Below are 16,495 nucleotides of genomic sequence, written 5' to 3'. Positions count from 1 at the left end.
AAATGGGTGAAGGGGATCAAGAGGTACAAACTTCTAGTCATAAAGTAAATAAGTCATCGGGATGTAATGTACAGCATGGGGACTGTAGTCGATAATATTTTGCAACTTTGAAAGTTTCTAAGAAAATAAATATTAGAAGTTCTTATCACAAGAAACAATTTTTTTTTTTGTAATTTTGTATGGTCACAGATTGGGGTGATCATTTTGCAGTGCATACAAATGTTGAATCATTATGTCATATGCCTGAAACTTGTATAATGTTGTATGTCAATTATACTTCAGTAAAAAAGTAAATAAATAAAAATTTAAAAGATAACATGTAGGTTTTATCATCCAGGTATAATGAGACCAACAGATCAGGAGATGATTGCCATAAAAAAGATAGTTTGTTACTCATGTTCCCAGGAGGAGCGGGTGTGCCACACCAGGGAGGGTGGCCACACAGGGAAGCACCAGGGTTAGTCAGGCGTGGTGGGGGCTTGAGGGTAGTGGTGGATATCATGGGCTAGAGCCCTTTTGTGGTTTCTGCAGGTGGGAATGTGTGAAGCAGCGTGAGCAAGTTGAAGACTGGCTAGTTTGGATAATTTTAGCAGGCTCTGGGGCATAGGGGTTGTCTCTGGTTGTCTGGTACTTAGCCCTGGGGGTCATTAGGTTAGGGAACTAGTAAGTAACCCTGAGTGTGAGAGCCCAGCAGAGGAAGTGGTAGAGATATGGGCTCTGGGTTGTTTGGTTTGCATATGAAAGGCAAACTCTCTGGCCCATAGTTTTCTCTAGGAATTAGCTAGCTCTTGGAGGGGCTTTCTCACTAGAGCCTGCAAGACCCCTGATATCAAAGTATTAGAAACATGTTTAATACAGGCCATTTTACATTTACATTTATCTTTAATTTTGAATTTTCATGTATCAGCTTGTATCCTTGAGTTAATTTGGATGTACATTGACGTACAAGTATGTTTTACTTTGTGCAAAGAGGACTAAAAAAAATCCATCTCTTTGGGCTTAATTACTTGGCTGCTGTTTACTGGGAAATAGGTTTAGGGACCTGCTTATGCTAAACCAGGTACTGATTGTGTTGCCTGGGAAATATTTAAGAAAATTTAGCTAGTTGTGGGTTGATTTTCTTGAATTTGCTTTTGTTATAATCAATGTTTTTGAATATGTGAAAAGTTTAAAAATGTGAAAGTTTCTTATTTTACGAGTGGACTTTCATAATCAAGAAACTAAGATGCCAACTTCTCTTTCTTTTTGAGAGGGAATTAGTATTTCATCCTTTGAATAAAGCGGCTACCTTAAAGAGTAAGCATGGTCATTACCTAGAGTAATCAGATTGTTCTTTAATTGATGAATAAGCACATTATTATTAATGTTTCTCATCATATTTATGGAATTTTGTAGTGGACACTCTTAATCTGAATTTTAAAATATCACGAGCAGTTCTTTTTCAAGTGAGACATTATTCACTCTTAATCCCTCAATATCTGTCCATCCCTGTGTCACATTTCTTCAATCAAGGGTTCATGAAACAGTTGATTATAAAGTTCATGGTTTTTGTGATGGGCTATCAGGATGACCTCAGATTTATTTCAAATTTCAATCATCAGAATGTTTTCAAGCAGTATTCTTTGCTTATCTGTTTTGTAGTTAAATTTTATTTGGGCCATATTATCATATTGTTAAATTTGTTTTGAAATTATACTAAACTTTTCTTTTGTCTTCGGATAGCTCAAGTCACTATAGAAGAAATCACTCCGCTTGTTCCCCCACAATCAGGAGATAAAGGACAAGAAGATCTAACAAGCTATTTTCTTGAAGCACTTTTAAAATATATAGTAATTCAGGTATGTGTCATCTTCTTTTATATCACCCTCCTTACTGTCCTGTGGGTAATTCATTTTTCCCCCTCTTACCATTATTCTGTCACAGTAGATATTTGCTTATTTTCCTGAAGGAGAAGTAACAAATTTTTACTTTTTTGTTTTTTTAACGTAAATAAATTTATTTATTTTTGGCTGTGTTGGGCCTTCGTTGCTGTGCACGGGCTTTCTCTAGTTGCAGTGAGTGGAGGCTACTCTGTTGCGGTGCGTGGGCTTCTTATTGTAGTGGCTTCTCTTGTTGGGGAGCATGGGCTCTAGGCGCTTGGGCTCAGTAGCTGTGGCACACAGACTTAGTTGCTCTGCGGCATGTGGGATCTTCCCGGACCAGGGCTCAAACCCATGTCCCCTGCATTGGCGGGCAGATTCTTAACCACTGCGCCACCAGGGAAGTCACAGATTTTTACTTTTGAAAATAGATGTTAGTATACCCTTCCTGAAATAAAAATCACTGGAGAGATTATGAACCTCTTAGAAAGGGAGCTGAAGAGAGAAATTTTTATAGTAGACTCTTTATGTGTATATACCTTCTTATGTGAGCCAGTTGGATTTACTTTCTAATCTTTTCATTTATAAGCAGTAGCTATGGTACTTTAAATGAAAAACTGTTTGATTTAGGGATCCATCTGCCTAGAGACAGCAACTGGGGAAGTGGACTAAGGGTGAGGTGGGGGATGGGGGAATGTAATTTACATTTAATCCTACTTGTACTTTTAAAATTTCTAGGTGCATATAGTTTGTTTTTTTTTTGTTTTAAAGATTTATTTATTTATTTTTTATTTATTTATTTATTGGCTGCATTGGGTCTTAGTTGTGGCACAAGGGATCTTCGTTGAGGCGTGCGGGATGTTTCGTTGCGGTGCATGGGCTTCTCTCTAGTTGCGGCATGAGGGTTTTTTTTTTTCTCTCCCTAGTTGTGGTGCGCAGGCTCCAGGGCATGTGGGCTCTGTAGTTTGCAGCTCGCGGGCTCTCTAGTTGAGGCGTGCAAGTCAGTAACTGTGGCATACAGGCTTAGTTGCCCTGCAGCATGTGGGATCTTAGTTCCCTGACCAGGTTTCGAACCTACGTCCCCTGCATTGTTAGGCAGATTCTTTACCACTGGACCACCAGGGAAGTCCTTAGGTGCATGTATTTTGTAAGGTAACCTATTCATCTCTATATATGAAATGTGAATATCCTCATTGATGAAAACACTTTTAGCATATACACATTTCTTGTAACTGTTCCAAACACAAAAGTTCCTTGTGCCTTAGAAACAAACATTATGAATTTAATTTGGATCCTGAACGAGATTGCCAGGGTTTGAATACTGACTCTACATCTTACTGATAATGTGACTTTTGGCAAATTACTTAACCTCTCTGTGCTTAAAGTAGAGATAAAAAATAATACCTATCCCATTTTGGTGTTTGGAGCTTAAGTAATTAGTGCATAGTACTTAGAATAAACAAGTGCATGACATATAGTAAGTATTCAGTGGTGAGTAGTTATTGTTACTGTGATTATTACCAGTTTTTCTTTAAAAAAAACTTTTGTACTTCATGTGGATTTTTAAACTTGTTTTACTGGTTTATTGAGATACATTTGACATACAGTAAACTGTAATGTTTGAAAAGTACAATTTGATAAATCTTATTACATGTATACAACCATGAAACCATCACTACAATCAAGATAATGAACATATCTATCACCCCTAAAAGTTCTCAGATCCCTTTGTAATCTACCCTTCTCTACCTGCCCCGCCCCCCATCATCCCATCCCCAGGCAACTTCAGTCTGATTGCTTTCACTATCGTTTGCATTTTCTGATAAATGGAATTGTATGGTACCTCCTTTTTTTGTTTGTTTGTTTGGCTTCTCTTTTTTTTAGCATAATTATTTTAAAAATCATATTATTGTATGTAACAATAGTTTGGTCCCTTTTATTGCTGAGTAGCTTTTCATTGTATGGATGTACTATGATGAGTTATCCAGTCACCTGTTGATGGTAATGTGAGTTGTTTCCAGTTTTTGGCTATTACAAATAAAACTGGTATGAATATTGGTAAATAAGTCTTTGTGTGAATATAAACTTTCTTTTCCCTTGGGTAAATACCTAGTAGTGGAATGGCTGGGTTGTATGGTAGGCATATTTTAACTTTTTAAGACACTGCCAAATAGTTTTCCAAATGGTTGTAGCTTTTTGTATTCCACCAGCAATGTATGAGACTTAAAAAGTTGCTTCATATCCTCACCAACAGTTGATATGGTCAGTCTGTAATTTTAGCCATTTTAAAGTTAGTGTGTAGTAGTAGCTCACTGTGGTACACGCTGGGCCTTTACTATCCCCCTATTTACATATCTTCCTCACCCTACTGGAATTTTCACACCCTGTATTTTACAACTGTGTCCCCTCTTGTTTACTCCCCTCTACACTTATGGATGTTGTCCTCACCCCTCTCAGGCTTGTGAGTCCCCACTGGGCTACTGCCTCTGTTATACCCCCTTCATGGATGCCTCCTGTGGTCAGTCTCTGATCACCTGCACTTGACTGCCACTATTTCATACCTTCTCTTCCTTCCTCTCACATATGCCTATTTTGTATGACTTTTAGGCTGAATTATTCAGGAAGTGGGAAAGAGGAAAGAACATTAGCAGCTTTGTCAGTAGTAGAGCTGAGTTTTAAGTCAACTTTGACAGTTTTCTAGAGCACATTTTAACTTACAAGATTTTTTAAAGATACCATGTATCCTTGACCTTTGAACAATATAGGTCCACTTATACACAGATTTTTTTTCAATAAATATGATCTACAGTACTACACAATCCACTGTTGGTTGGATCTGCAGATACGGAGGGCCGACAGTAAAGTTACACGTGGATTTTCAAGTGCACGCGCAGGGTCAGCACCCCAACCCCTGAGTTATTCAAGGGTCAACTGTATAATGCATTTGCATGGCACTAGACCACTTTTTATATGTACATATATATATGTACATACACATATATATTTAGCTATATATCTTTGCAGTGTAACAGTTCAATTTATTGCTTAAGTAACCTTTTACAAGCTTGTTTATAACAGCTAATAATTTCTTTCTCTTGGAATGATTCTAATTGTTTGTTTAATTTTAGGTAAAAAGTTTAGAATGGAAGAACAAAGAAAACCAAGAAAGAGGATTTTCATTTTTGTTTTCACATTTTAAGAAATATTACTTGCCTTATATTTTTCCAAACATCTGTAAGGAGAATAGTTTATATCATCCTGTACTTGGTAGGTAGTCTTTGGAATTTTCTAAAATATTACACATAAGAATAAAACATTCCTCAGTGTAAAGTTAGCATTTGTTACCTGCAGAAAACTGATAACATTTAATTTATATTGATTAATTGGAGATATTATACTGTGATTCCTACTGAAAGTGCAGTTTTATTAGTAGAAAGTTTTCATTGAGAGTGAAGAGATTTTTAAAAAACTTAGTCTCTGGATATCACCTACTGGAGAAGTTAGCCTACCAGAAATATTTATGATTATAAATTAAACTTACTAATGTTTGATATGATCTTTTAACCATGTTATAAATATTTTCAAAGGTCCCTCTGGGTTCAATTTCTATGTCTTTTGCAAATTCTGTATGAATAATTACATTGTCGTATATTCTGATCATATCTTGTCCAGTATTTAGTGACTGTGCCAAAGTGTCTGTTGGAATCTTGAAGCTATAGCCTCAAGGACAGCCCTGGGTTAGAAGTAGACCTCTGCCATGTATAGAAGGCATTGACAGCCTGTATATGGAAGTGTCCTTTTTGCACAAAGATGTTTCTGTTTTAAGCTCCGCCAAGATTAGGCAGCTAACAAGCTTAGGCAAAGCCATTAGGGCTAGTAGAAATGATTTAAATTAGAGTAGCAAACCTTTACCATTGGGAACAATATTTGCTTTAAAAATAATTTTGCTGTAAAAATTCTCATACTTTGTATGATGTCAAAATATGTGTTTCAGACTTAGGTTAATTGAAGTAAGGTCTCATTAATTTTAAATGGCTCTGGAAGTTTCTTTGTACTTCTAATGATTTTTTAGTGATATTTTGCAAAAAGACATATTTCCATATATCAGCTGTATATGGTTCAGTCTTCTAAATCCCATGCTAATATCTAGCAAATTATTTTAAAATGTACAAATTCTGTTTCTTAAACCAGAACATTATCACAGTGTTTTCTCAAATATTTAAAAACATAGATTTATCTAAGTATAATTCCTTTCTTATTTTGGTTTTCGTTTTATTTTGCATAGATATCCCACAGATGAGACCAAAGCCACATTATATCATGATAAAGAAGGATGCTGAGACCAATGAAGCAATCTATTGTACAAAGGAGCCTTTCATTAAGGCTCGTGTTATTGTCATTCGTTGGCTGGTTTCATTCTGGCTGGAGCCAAAGCCACATACAGGACCTCATATTCCTGGGATGGAAGGTGAAGTCTTGCCAAAGAATATTCAGGTAATACACACATAGAGTAAGCTTTTTTAAAAAATAAAATTTATTTATTTTATTTATTTATTTTTGTCTGTGTTGGGTCTTCATTGCTGTGCGCGGGCTTTCTGTAGTTGCGGTGAGTGGGGGGCTACTCTTTGTTGCGGTGTGCGGGCTTCTCATTGCAGTGGCTTCTCTTGTTGCGGAGCACAGGCTCCAGGCGAGAGGGCTTCAGTAGTTGCAGCACGCAGGCTCAGTAGTTGTGGCTTACGGGCTCTAGAGAACAGGCTCAGTAGTTGTGGCACATGGGCTTAATTGCTCCGCAGGTTGTGGGATCTTCCTGGACCAGAGATTGAACCCGTGTCCCCTGCACTGGCAGGCGGATTCTTAACCACTGTGCCACCAGGGAAGCCTTAGAGTAAGCTTCTTAAAGTTAGACATGGCTTTAGGGATTTGTCCACTGATTTCAGTTGCCTTAGTTGTAGAACCCATTTAAAACAAATAATAATGATATTTTCTTTGTATAAATGTATTTTATAAATCTGAATTTTAACAATTATTATAGAACCAATAGTTTTCTTAATAAAAAAATAAAACCTGTAAGGTATAGAAGATAATTTCAGTCACATACAAGTCTTAGCTTATTTCTATATTTTATGTTAATTGTAGAGTACTAAAAACATCCTGAATTGTACAAATAAAAATATTCTGAATTGTGCAAATTCTTGCAGTTGGAAACAATTTGCAATCAAATGACCTTCATAGTTCATTTTAGATTTCTGGGTATTCTCAGAGTGCTGTTTTAAAGTCCTGTCTCCATCTCATGTCACCTCTTTTCATGAAGAACACTGACTCTAGAAATGCAATGTAAAGTTACACAGCTGTACGATGGAAGGACTAATATTTAAAATTCTATTATTTTTAATTAAACCATTTCCCTTTTTTTCACACTTCTTTTTCACTTTCCTCTCCTCTCTCAATGTGTGTTTTTTCCTGAAATTGTCTATATTGCAGTGTTTTTTAAACTATTTTTGTTTTCCTTTTCTCGGATTTTCTTATTTAGTTTTAAAAATATTTTATATGTGTGTGCTTTTTATACAACTTCTTAAATCCTTTAAAAATTAAGTGGAGGTATAAAGTGTGTTCATTAGTGCTCAGAAAATTTGACTTCTATTCCCCCTGGCCTTTTATTTATCTGTAGCAGATTATGTGATGTGTTTTCCTCAAAATGTTGTTCTAGGTTCTCTACAAAGAATTTTTAAATGTAGAAACTCTCAAGCAGAACTATTTTATGTGATCCCAGAGCTCAGTAAACTAAAAATTAGAGATTTTTTAAGTTGGGAAGCATATTTGAGATCATTTACATACTTACTTAAACTCTTTTATTTTATAGGTGACAAAACTGTGACCAAATATTGAATAATGTACCAGAAAGTAATTTATCATACCACAGAACAGTGCTACTCCTATCATATCATGGTAGTAATTTCTTTATTACTGCCTTAGGCCTTTAACTTTTTCTCTAGGCTTAGCCGTCATCTTCAGTCAGGTGAAAATTGTTAAGTTATTATAATGTAGAGTTTTCTAATATGTATTTTATTTTAGCTTCATTTCTACTTTTTCTGTCATAATTTTTCTTCTATTCCTTTTTTAAAATTTATTTATTTATTTATTTATGGCTATGTTGGGTCTTCATTGCTGCTCACAGGCTTTCTGTACTTGTAGAGAGCAGGGGCTACTCTTTATTGCGGTGCATGGGCTTCTCATTGCAGTGGCTTCTCTTGTTGTGGAGCACGAGCTCTAGGCATGCAGGCTTCAGTAGTTGTGGCATGCAGGCTCAGTAATTGTGGTGTGTGGGCTCTAGGGTGCAGGCTCAGTAGTTGTGGCGCATGGGCTTAGTTGCTCCGTGGCATGTGGGATCTTCCTGGACCAGGGATCAAACCCGTGTCCCCTGCATTGGCAGGACAGATTCTTATCACTGCACCACCAGTGAAGTCCTCCTTTGTTTTTTTAAGTTTTTTCCCACCAGGGAAGTTCTCCTTTGTATAATTTTTGTCTAAGGTAAAGTAGAGATGAATTTACACATTAAAACTTACCGAATAAATATTCCAGAATTAAGGTATATATTTATTATTGATGAGCTGAGCTGACTCCATTTGGCATTATTCTTTTACCCAGTTTTATTAGTAACTTGTTTGTTCTGCAAACATACTGAAAAATAAACTTAATTGAATAGATGATTAGTGAGTATCACTATATCACTTAGCTATTAAGTTATTTCATTGCTATTTAACTATTTAGAACAGATTCTAAATGAAACTATGCATAGATTTTAAACAATGCTGTAAGTTACTTATGGAATGCTTTGGATTTTGTCAGTATTTGCTATTTGAAGACAAATATTGATTTAAATGGTTATGATATTCTCCCCTTTTTGTTTTTATTTTAGAGAGCAGCTGCTAGTTTGGTATCCAGAGAAGAAAACAAAAATGATAATGCCGATAAAGCAGATAGAACTACAGAACCCGAGCAGTCTCATTCCAACACAAGCACTCTCACGGAGCGAGAACCTAGCTCTTCTAGTCTCTGTAGTATTGATGAAGAACATCTCACAGACATTGAAATAGTTCGCAGAGTTTTTTCTTCTAAAAGAAGTAATGTAAATTTTGTCACAGAGATATTTCGTCAGGTAAAGTACCTCTCAGTATTTTTAATTTGTAATATAGACTTTTGCTTTTAATATTGAATATACTGACTTTAAGCTATTTAAAATTTATTCTTCATGGAAATGTTTTTAAAGTTCATATTTAGTTTTCTGGTTTTATTACATCTAATTCTTTAATATTTTCAATTATTTTTATTTTTAGTTTATGGTAACTTTAGTTTAATAATTATCCCATCCCCTCTAATATTCCTTCTGTTATCAGAATAATTTTCTTAGTGACTCACTTTATGGTTTGAAACTTTTCTTCCTACCATTTGATTAATAAATTATAGTAAAATTATGTTATCTTTCACTCTAAAATCAATAAAAAGTGGTTTATGAATATAAGAAGCGATGTTTTTTCATTGTCTTTATCCTCCCCTTGGAGGCTCAGTTTTGTCCTTTAAGGCATTCTGAAATTAAATTTGCTTAAGGCAGATATTATTTGGGGAATAAAATAAAGAAAGAGAGGGAAGGAAAACAAATAAAAGCTATTTCACATAAAGATAGCTAGAAATTCCTAAGTGCACATTCTCAATTACATAGAAATTTTATGGGAAAATAAACCTTATGAAAACCAATCATTTGCTCTTAATAGCAAAGGTACTTAACTTTTGCAGGTAAACATCATTGAGTTTTGTAGCTGAAGGGGATCATTCAAGTCTCACAGCAAGTAAGTGGTAGATCCAGGACTAAGACTCCCAGATCCTGGTTCCCATGTCAGTGCTCTTTATTCTGTGCCACATTGCCTTCACATGCCAGGGAGCTCTCCAGACAAAGCAGATCCTCATCTCCTGCACATTTATTGATATGTAAAAGAAAGCATGAGGCAGCAGTAGCTTTGTCAATTTAAGTTAAAGAAACAAACTTGCTGTAGCATTTTGTCCAGCTTTGGCAGTGATTCTTAGCTGCAAAGTTTAAGGTTTGTGTTGACAGAATATATGACAAATGTGAAAGGAAAGATATTTGACAAATATGGTTAGAATATTTGTGGGAAAATTTAAAGCTTAAAGAACTGTTCAGGTTTTCTAGTTCTTGAGTCAGCTTGAGTGTGTTCGTTTTTCTAGGAATTTGTTCATTACATTTGTTTTTAAATACATTCTCTTATAATCTTTTTAATCTCTGGGGCATTTATAGTCATGTTTCCCCTTGTTATTCCTGTTAGTATTTGTTCCTTGTTTTTTTTCTTGATGATTCTTACCAGAGATTTGTCAGTTTTATTAGTCTTTGCAAAGAATGAGCTTTTGGTTTTGTTGATCCTCTGTGTTTTATGTTTGTTTTCTCTTTTATTAATTTTTGCTCCTTGTTCTTTCTTTCTGCTTTTCTTGATTTTATTTGATGGTTCTTTTCCTAGCTAATTAATTAGCCTCACATTTTTCTCATATAAGTATTTTTGAGGCTATTAATTTACCTCTTAATGCTGTTTTAGCTACAGTCTACAAAATTCCATGTATAACGTTTTTGTTATTATTCACTTCTAAAAATTTTCTAATTTTCATGTTAATATTTTCTTTGACCTATGAGTTATTTAGCAGTGTCTGTCTCCCAAACATATAAGATTTTTCTAGTTTTCTTTTTTCTTACAGATTTCTAATGTGATTCTTTTGGTCAGATAATATAGTCTGTATGATCAGTATGTAGTCAGCCTCCATAAATGTCCTGTGTGTTAGAAGAGAATGTATTCTTTCCTGTGGAATTCATGATTATTAAAGCTTGATCTGTTAGATCAAGCTTATTATTGCGTTAGTCAACTTTTCTATATTCTTACTTAAGATTTTTGGTTAGCTTCACCTCACAGTTATGGAGAAGGGTGTGTTAAAATCTTATATTCTGATGGTGATTTGTCTATTTTTTTCTTTGTAGTTCCATAAATTTTCCTTTATGTATTTTGAAGCTTTGTAATTAAGTACATACATATTTATAATTTTATATCTTCTTGGTGAGTTAAGCCTTTTATTTATGGCCCTTTTCATCTGTAGCAATTATTTTTGCTTAAAGTCTACTTGTAGTAGTCTACTTTATCTACTTGTAGTACATTTATACCACTTTCTTTTTATTATAATTAGCCTCGTATATTTTTTTAAAATCCTTTTATTTTCAACCTTTTTATATCATTACATTTTATATGTCTCTTGTAAATATGGTTGGATTTTTAAAAATCTTTGTCTTTTAACTGGAATATTTATTATAATTACTGATATGTTTGGATTTATTGATACTATCTTATTTTGTTCTTTTTATTTTTCTTATGTCTGTATTTTTTTCATAATTCTCTTATTTTTTGCTTTGTTTTTTTTTTTTTTTTTTTTTTTTTTTTTTTTTTTTTTTGCGTTACATGGGCCTCTCACTGTTGTGGCCTCTCCCGTTGCGGAGCACAGGCTCCGGACACACAGGCTCACCAGCCATGGCTCACGGGCCCAGCTGCTCCGCGGCATGTGGGATCTTCCCAGACCGGGGCACGAACCCGTGTCCCCTGCATCGGCAGGCGGACTCTCAACCACTGCGCCACCAGGGAAGCCCCTTTTGCTTTGTTTTTAATTGATGTTTTTTCATTCTGTATTCTCCTCCTCCCCATCACTTGGTTTGAAAGTTTTACTCTATTCCTTTTCCTTTGGTGATTACTATATAAATTTTAGCATACATACTTTACTTTCCAAATATAAAGTTAGTGTTCTTTTACCCACTTCCTAATCAATACAAGGATCATAGAACATTATTACTCTAATTTCTCCCCCTAACTTATATATTGTTATTACCAAATAATTCAGTTCTGTTTTGCATGTTTGTATTTTAACTCCAGTAATATTACTATTCTGTGCATTCAATATTGATTTACATTTAGTTATATTCATCACTTCTTTTGATTATGATTTCTCCCTTTTCAGATCTTCCATTTATTGCGTTGGCCAAAAGGTTCATTTGTTTTTTTCCGTAAGAGGGCTCTAGCAGCACTTAGTTGTTTTTAACTTCATTTGAAACAGTTTTGTTAGATTATATGTGACAGTTGTCATACCAGTGTGCATTTAAAAAAAGACTTATCAAAATTGATGAATTTTTGTGTAGCCATTTTAATATTGAAGATAGAAGAAAAAAGCAACATTTTCAGCATATTATGCTTTACTATTTCAAGAAAGGTAAAAACGCAACTGAAATGCAAAAAAAAGATTTCTGTGGTGTTTGAAGAAGGTGCTGTGACCTATCAAACAAGTCAAAAGTGGTTTGCAGGGACTTCCCTGGTGGTCCAGTGGTTAAAACTCCACGCTCCCAATGCAGGGGGCCCGGGTTCTATCCCTGGTCAGGGAACTAGATCCCACATACCGCAACCAAGACCCCACACACCACAACTAAGACCTGGCGCAGCCAAATACATAAATAAATATTTTTTTAAAAGTGGTTTGCAAAGTTTTGTGCTAGATATTTCTCACTGGACGATGCTCCAGGGTCGGGTAGACCAGTTGAAGTTGATAGCAATCAAATCAAGACATTAATTGAGAAGAATCAATGTTATACCATGTGGGAGATAGCCAGTATACTCAAAATATCCAAATCAAGTGTTGAAAATCATTTGCACCCGCTTGGTTATGTTCATTGCTTTGATATTTGGGTTCCACATAAGTTAAGCGAAAAAAAACTTGACTGTATTTCCGCATGTGATTCTCTACTTAAATGTAATGAAAACATTCCATTTTTAAAACCAGTTGTGATGGGGGATGAAAAGTGGATACTGTACAACAACGTGGAACGGAAGAGATCGTGGGGCAAGTGAAATGAACCACCACCAACCACATCAAAGGCCGGTCTTCATCCAAAGAAGGTGATGTTGTATATATAGTGGGATTGGAAGGGAGTCCTCTATTATGAGCTCCTTCGGGAAAACCAAACGATTAATTCCAATAAGTACTGCTCCCAGTTAGACCAACTGAAAGCAGCCCTTGACGAAAAGCCTCCAGAATTAGTCAGTAGAAAATGCATTATCTTCCATCAGGATAATGGAAGACCGCATGTTTCTTTGACGACTAGGAAAAAAACCATTACAGCTTTGCTGGGAAGTTCTGATTCATCTGCCATATTCACCAGACACTGCACCTTCAGATTTCCATTTACTTAGGTCTTTACAAAATTTTCTTAATGGAAAAAATTTCAATTCCCTGGAGCCTGTAAAAGGCACCTGGAACAGTTCTTTGCTCAAAAAGATAAAAAGTTTTGGGTAAAAGATAAGTTTTTCAGGCAACTTCAATTATAAAGTTGCCTGAAAAATGTCAGAAGGTAGCGGAACAAAAGGATGAATACGTTATTCAATAAAGTTCTTGGTGAAAATGGAAAATGTGTCTTTTAGTTTTACTTTTAAAACCGAAGGCATTTTTTGGCCAATCCACCCTGCTTGTAGTTCATCATTTAGAATTTACTTTTGGATGTCCGTTGCTTTCAAACACAAGTTTTTGCTCTGAAAATGTCTTTATTTTGCCCACATTCTTGAAATACTTTTTCCCCTGGACATAAAATTCTAGATTGACAGTTATTTTCACCTAGTACATTTCGGACACTCATGCTTTCCCACTTTTCTGTTTTACATTGTTGCTGTTGAGATGTCAATCAACAGTTGAACTCTTAGTACAGTTATCTTTTCTCTGGCTCTTTTTGTACCTTTTTTTAGCGTTTGGCTTTTTGTATTTTACTGTGATATGTCCAGGTCTAAATTTCCTTTTATTTATTCTTCAGGGGATACTTTGGGGATACTGTAGTTATGGATTAGTATAATTTGGCAATTCTTGAAATTTTCCAGCCATTCTCTCTTTAAACATTGCCTCTGTCCCATTTTATTCTTGCCTTTCAAGATGTGTGTTAGACCTTCCCACTTCATACGTCTACTGACCTCTCATATATATTTTCCATCACTTTGTCTCTCTGTGCTGCGTTCCGGATACTTTCTTTCTAATTACAGCTGCTTCTGGAAGTTGGCCAGTCTGCTTGGTCAGTTTTATGGTCTCTAGTTCATTACTTTCATTTTATGTATTAATATGAAACTTAGTTATTTTATATTGATTGATCACCCTAATATTCCTGAGTTCTTCATAGGTCTGATTCTGCCATATTTTGTTTCTGAATGCTCCTTCTCATGATGCTGTATTCTCTTGCAATATCTTGTAATATTTCTTGCACTATTTTGTGATTTCAGAAATTCAGAACTTTGATTCTGAGCTTTTGCTGCTTATGACTGTTTCTTGATTTGGTTTGTTAAAGGTTGACTGCTCCAGAGAGGAATTGCATTTGCTTCACACAGATGCAAGGAAACACTTCCAACTTCACATTAAACTGAATTCTTGATTTGAAGTTTAAGCCAGCCAGATAATATGAATGTACAGTATAAACCTGTATTAAGACTAGCTTTTGGTTAGTGTCTATGATGAGATTTCTGTTATCTACTTTGCATCTAAATATGGGCAGTTTTCCTTGCAGACTTTTAGTGAGGTGGGTTTATTTCTAATTCAGCATCACACTGATGATATATAGTTCTTTGGAATCCCAAATTTGTTTGGAGGTTTCCTATTGTTCTTCCTTCCTTACCCCAATAGTTCTGTAAAAGTAATTGGTTTCATTCAAAGTGAAAGTCAGCTTTATTGCTACACCTAAGACCTCTCTTGAGTTTGGACTTTATGTAGGTTTTTATTTTCAGATATTTCTTCCTATTTTATGGCTCATTGGTGCATTTAAGAAGATTAAAGTTTTTTTTTAAATGTATTATTTTTGTTTTTTTAGTTGTAAGGTTGGTCAGGTTACCTGGTCCATGACACTCTTGGAAACAGAATTCCCCTTACTGTATTTTTTATGATGCTCTTTATATTTTAATTTCTAAAAGTTGTATTTGGTTGTTTTTTTTAATATCTGTCTAGTCATTTTTTGCAGTGGCTTATTCTTTGTTCATATTTTCATTTTCTTCTTAATTAAAATGTATTAAAATACTTATTTAATATTCCTTATTCCAGTAATTCCAGTAAATTAAGTTTTTGCAGTTCTGGCCTTGTTGTTTCTGTTTACCCTCATTTGTTTTGGATTTTTGTGTTAAGAGCTTACATTTCTTTGGAATTTTGTGGAAATTACTTTGAAACCTGGGTTGAAGGATGTGTTTCTCCAGAGAGGATTTGCACTTGCTTCTCTCAGGTGTTCAGGGGTCTTGTCAACCTTGGTTTACTTTAAATTACAATTCTTAGCTTATGATGATTCTCACTTTGCAGCACTCAAAGTTAGGTGATGGCCAGCTTGAGAATATGAATTTTCAGGGAAGGCTCTTCTTATCTCATATTCCCCTACCCCAAGTCAACAGACAAGTTTCCTCACTGATTCTTCTCTGGAGTCAAGTTATTTTCTTCCCTCCTAGCTCACCTTTGTATTGAGGATATAACCTTCATTGTTATCAGCTTTATACATAGGATTCTGATCTGTCTCTACCCTCTATACAGTTGGCCTTTTAAACCAAAGCTCTGGAGGCTGTCCAAGGCAGCACCCAGCAGCTGCATTGATTATTTGCCTCTCTAGATTAATACTTCCATTTTGTTCTAGACTCAGAATATCCTCACAAGCTGAGCCATTCTTTTAAAAATGTATATTATATTTTTTGTGATAATTTTTAGGTGTTCTGTGCAGGTAGATTCCAGGATATCTTTTTTAAAATTTTTTATTTATTTATTTATGGCTGTGTTTGGTCTTCATTTCTGTGCGAGGGCTATCTCTAGTTGCGGCGAGCGGGGGCCACTCTTCATTGCGGTGCATGGGCCTCTCACTATCGCGGCCTCTCTTGTTGCGGAGCACAGGCTCCAGACGTGCAGACTCAGTAGTTGTGGCTCACAGGCCCAGTTGCTCCTCGGCATGTGGGATCTTCCCACACCAGGGCTTGAACCCGTGTCTCCTGCATTGGCAGGCAGATTCTCAACCACTGCGCCACCAGGGAAGCCCCCAGGATATCTTTTTTATGATATTGCTGGGAACTGAAGTTCTCTGAGATGTTATTTTTATTGTAACAGCTATTTTTAAAGTGATTTTTAAGGTAAAACTTAAGGAAAAATAGATTTTAGGATGGTGACTCCAATGAATCATTCATGTTTTGAAAAGAAATCAATTTTGAAGATTAGATTGTATTAGGAAAGCTATTTTTACCTGCTTAATACTGATGATAAATTTGCAAAATTGAGAATCTGTGTAATAGTTTCTTTCCGGATTTTGAAGTTTCATATGTTCCACAATGTATTATAGTATAGACAGAAATATTCCATTAATTATCAGGTATATGGGCATAGAATGATTTTGCCCTTAGCAATCCCAGCTAGAGCACAAGTCCTTTATAGGTAAATAATTTTAGTAGAAATGTCTTTACTTTTCATCTTTCAAATAATTTCATCCTCATAGCCATTACACTTACTGTTTCCCTATCTGAACTTTTGTCCTTCAACCTTCCCCTCTTTCCTCTCTA

The 16,495-nt window shown here is 35.3% G+C and overlaps 1 protein-coding gene across 7 annotated transcripts in view; it reads left to right on the top strand.

Moving 5' to 3' along the window:
* The window catches only part of RALGAPA1 (Ral GTPase activating protein catalytic subunit alpha 1), a gene marked incomplete at its 5' end in the record, with an annotated part of 231,007 nt that overhangs the window by 57,372 nt on the left and 157,140 nt on the right, over window positions 1-16,495 (top strand). For all 7 annotated transcript variants that reach the window (XM_081227825.1, XM_081227822.1, XM_081227824.1 and 4 more), the window contains 4 exons: window positions 1,723-1,838; window positions 4,988-5,126; window positions 6,145-6,353; window positions 8,776-9,015. In XM_081227825.1, the coding sequence (XP_081083951.1) occupies window positions 1,723-1,838; window positions 4,988-5,126; window positions 6,145-6,353; window positions 8,776-9,015 (704 nt within the window). The remainder of the gene's footprint in view (window positions 1-1,722; window positions 1,839-4,987; window positions 5,127-6,144; window positions 6,354-8,775; window positions 9,016-16,495) is intronic.

The sequence above is a fragment of the Mesoplodon bidens genome (assembly GCF_964165515.1).
Source record: "Mesoplodon bidens genome assembly, chromosome: 3".
Taxonomy (NCBI): domain Eukaryota; kingdom Metazoa; phylum Chordata; class Mammalia; order Artiodactyla; family Ziphiidae; genus Mesoplodon; species Mesoplodon bidens.
This window is presented reverse-complemented; position numbering and strand designations above follow the sequence as displayed.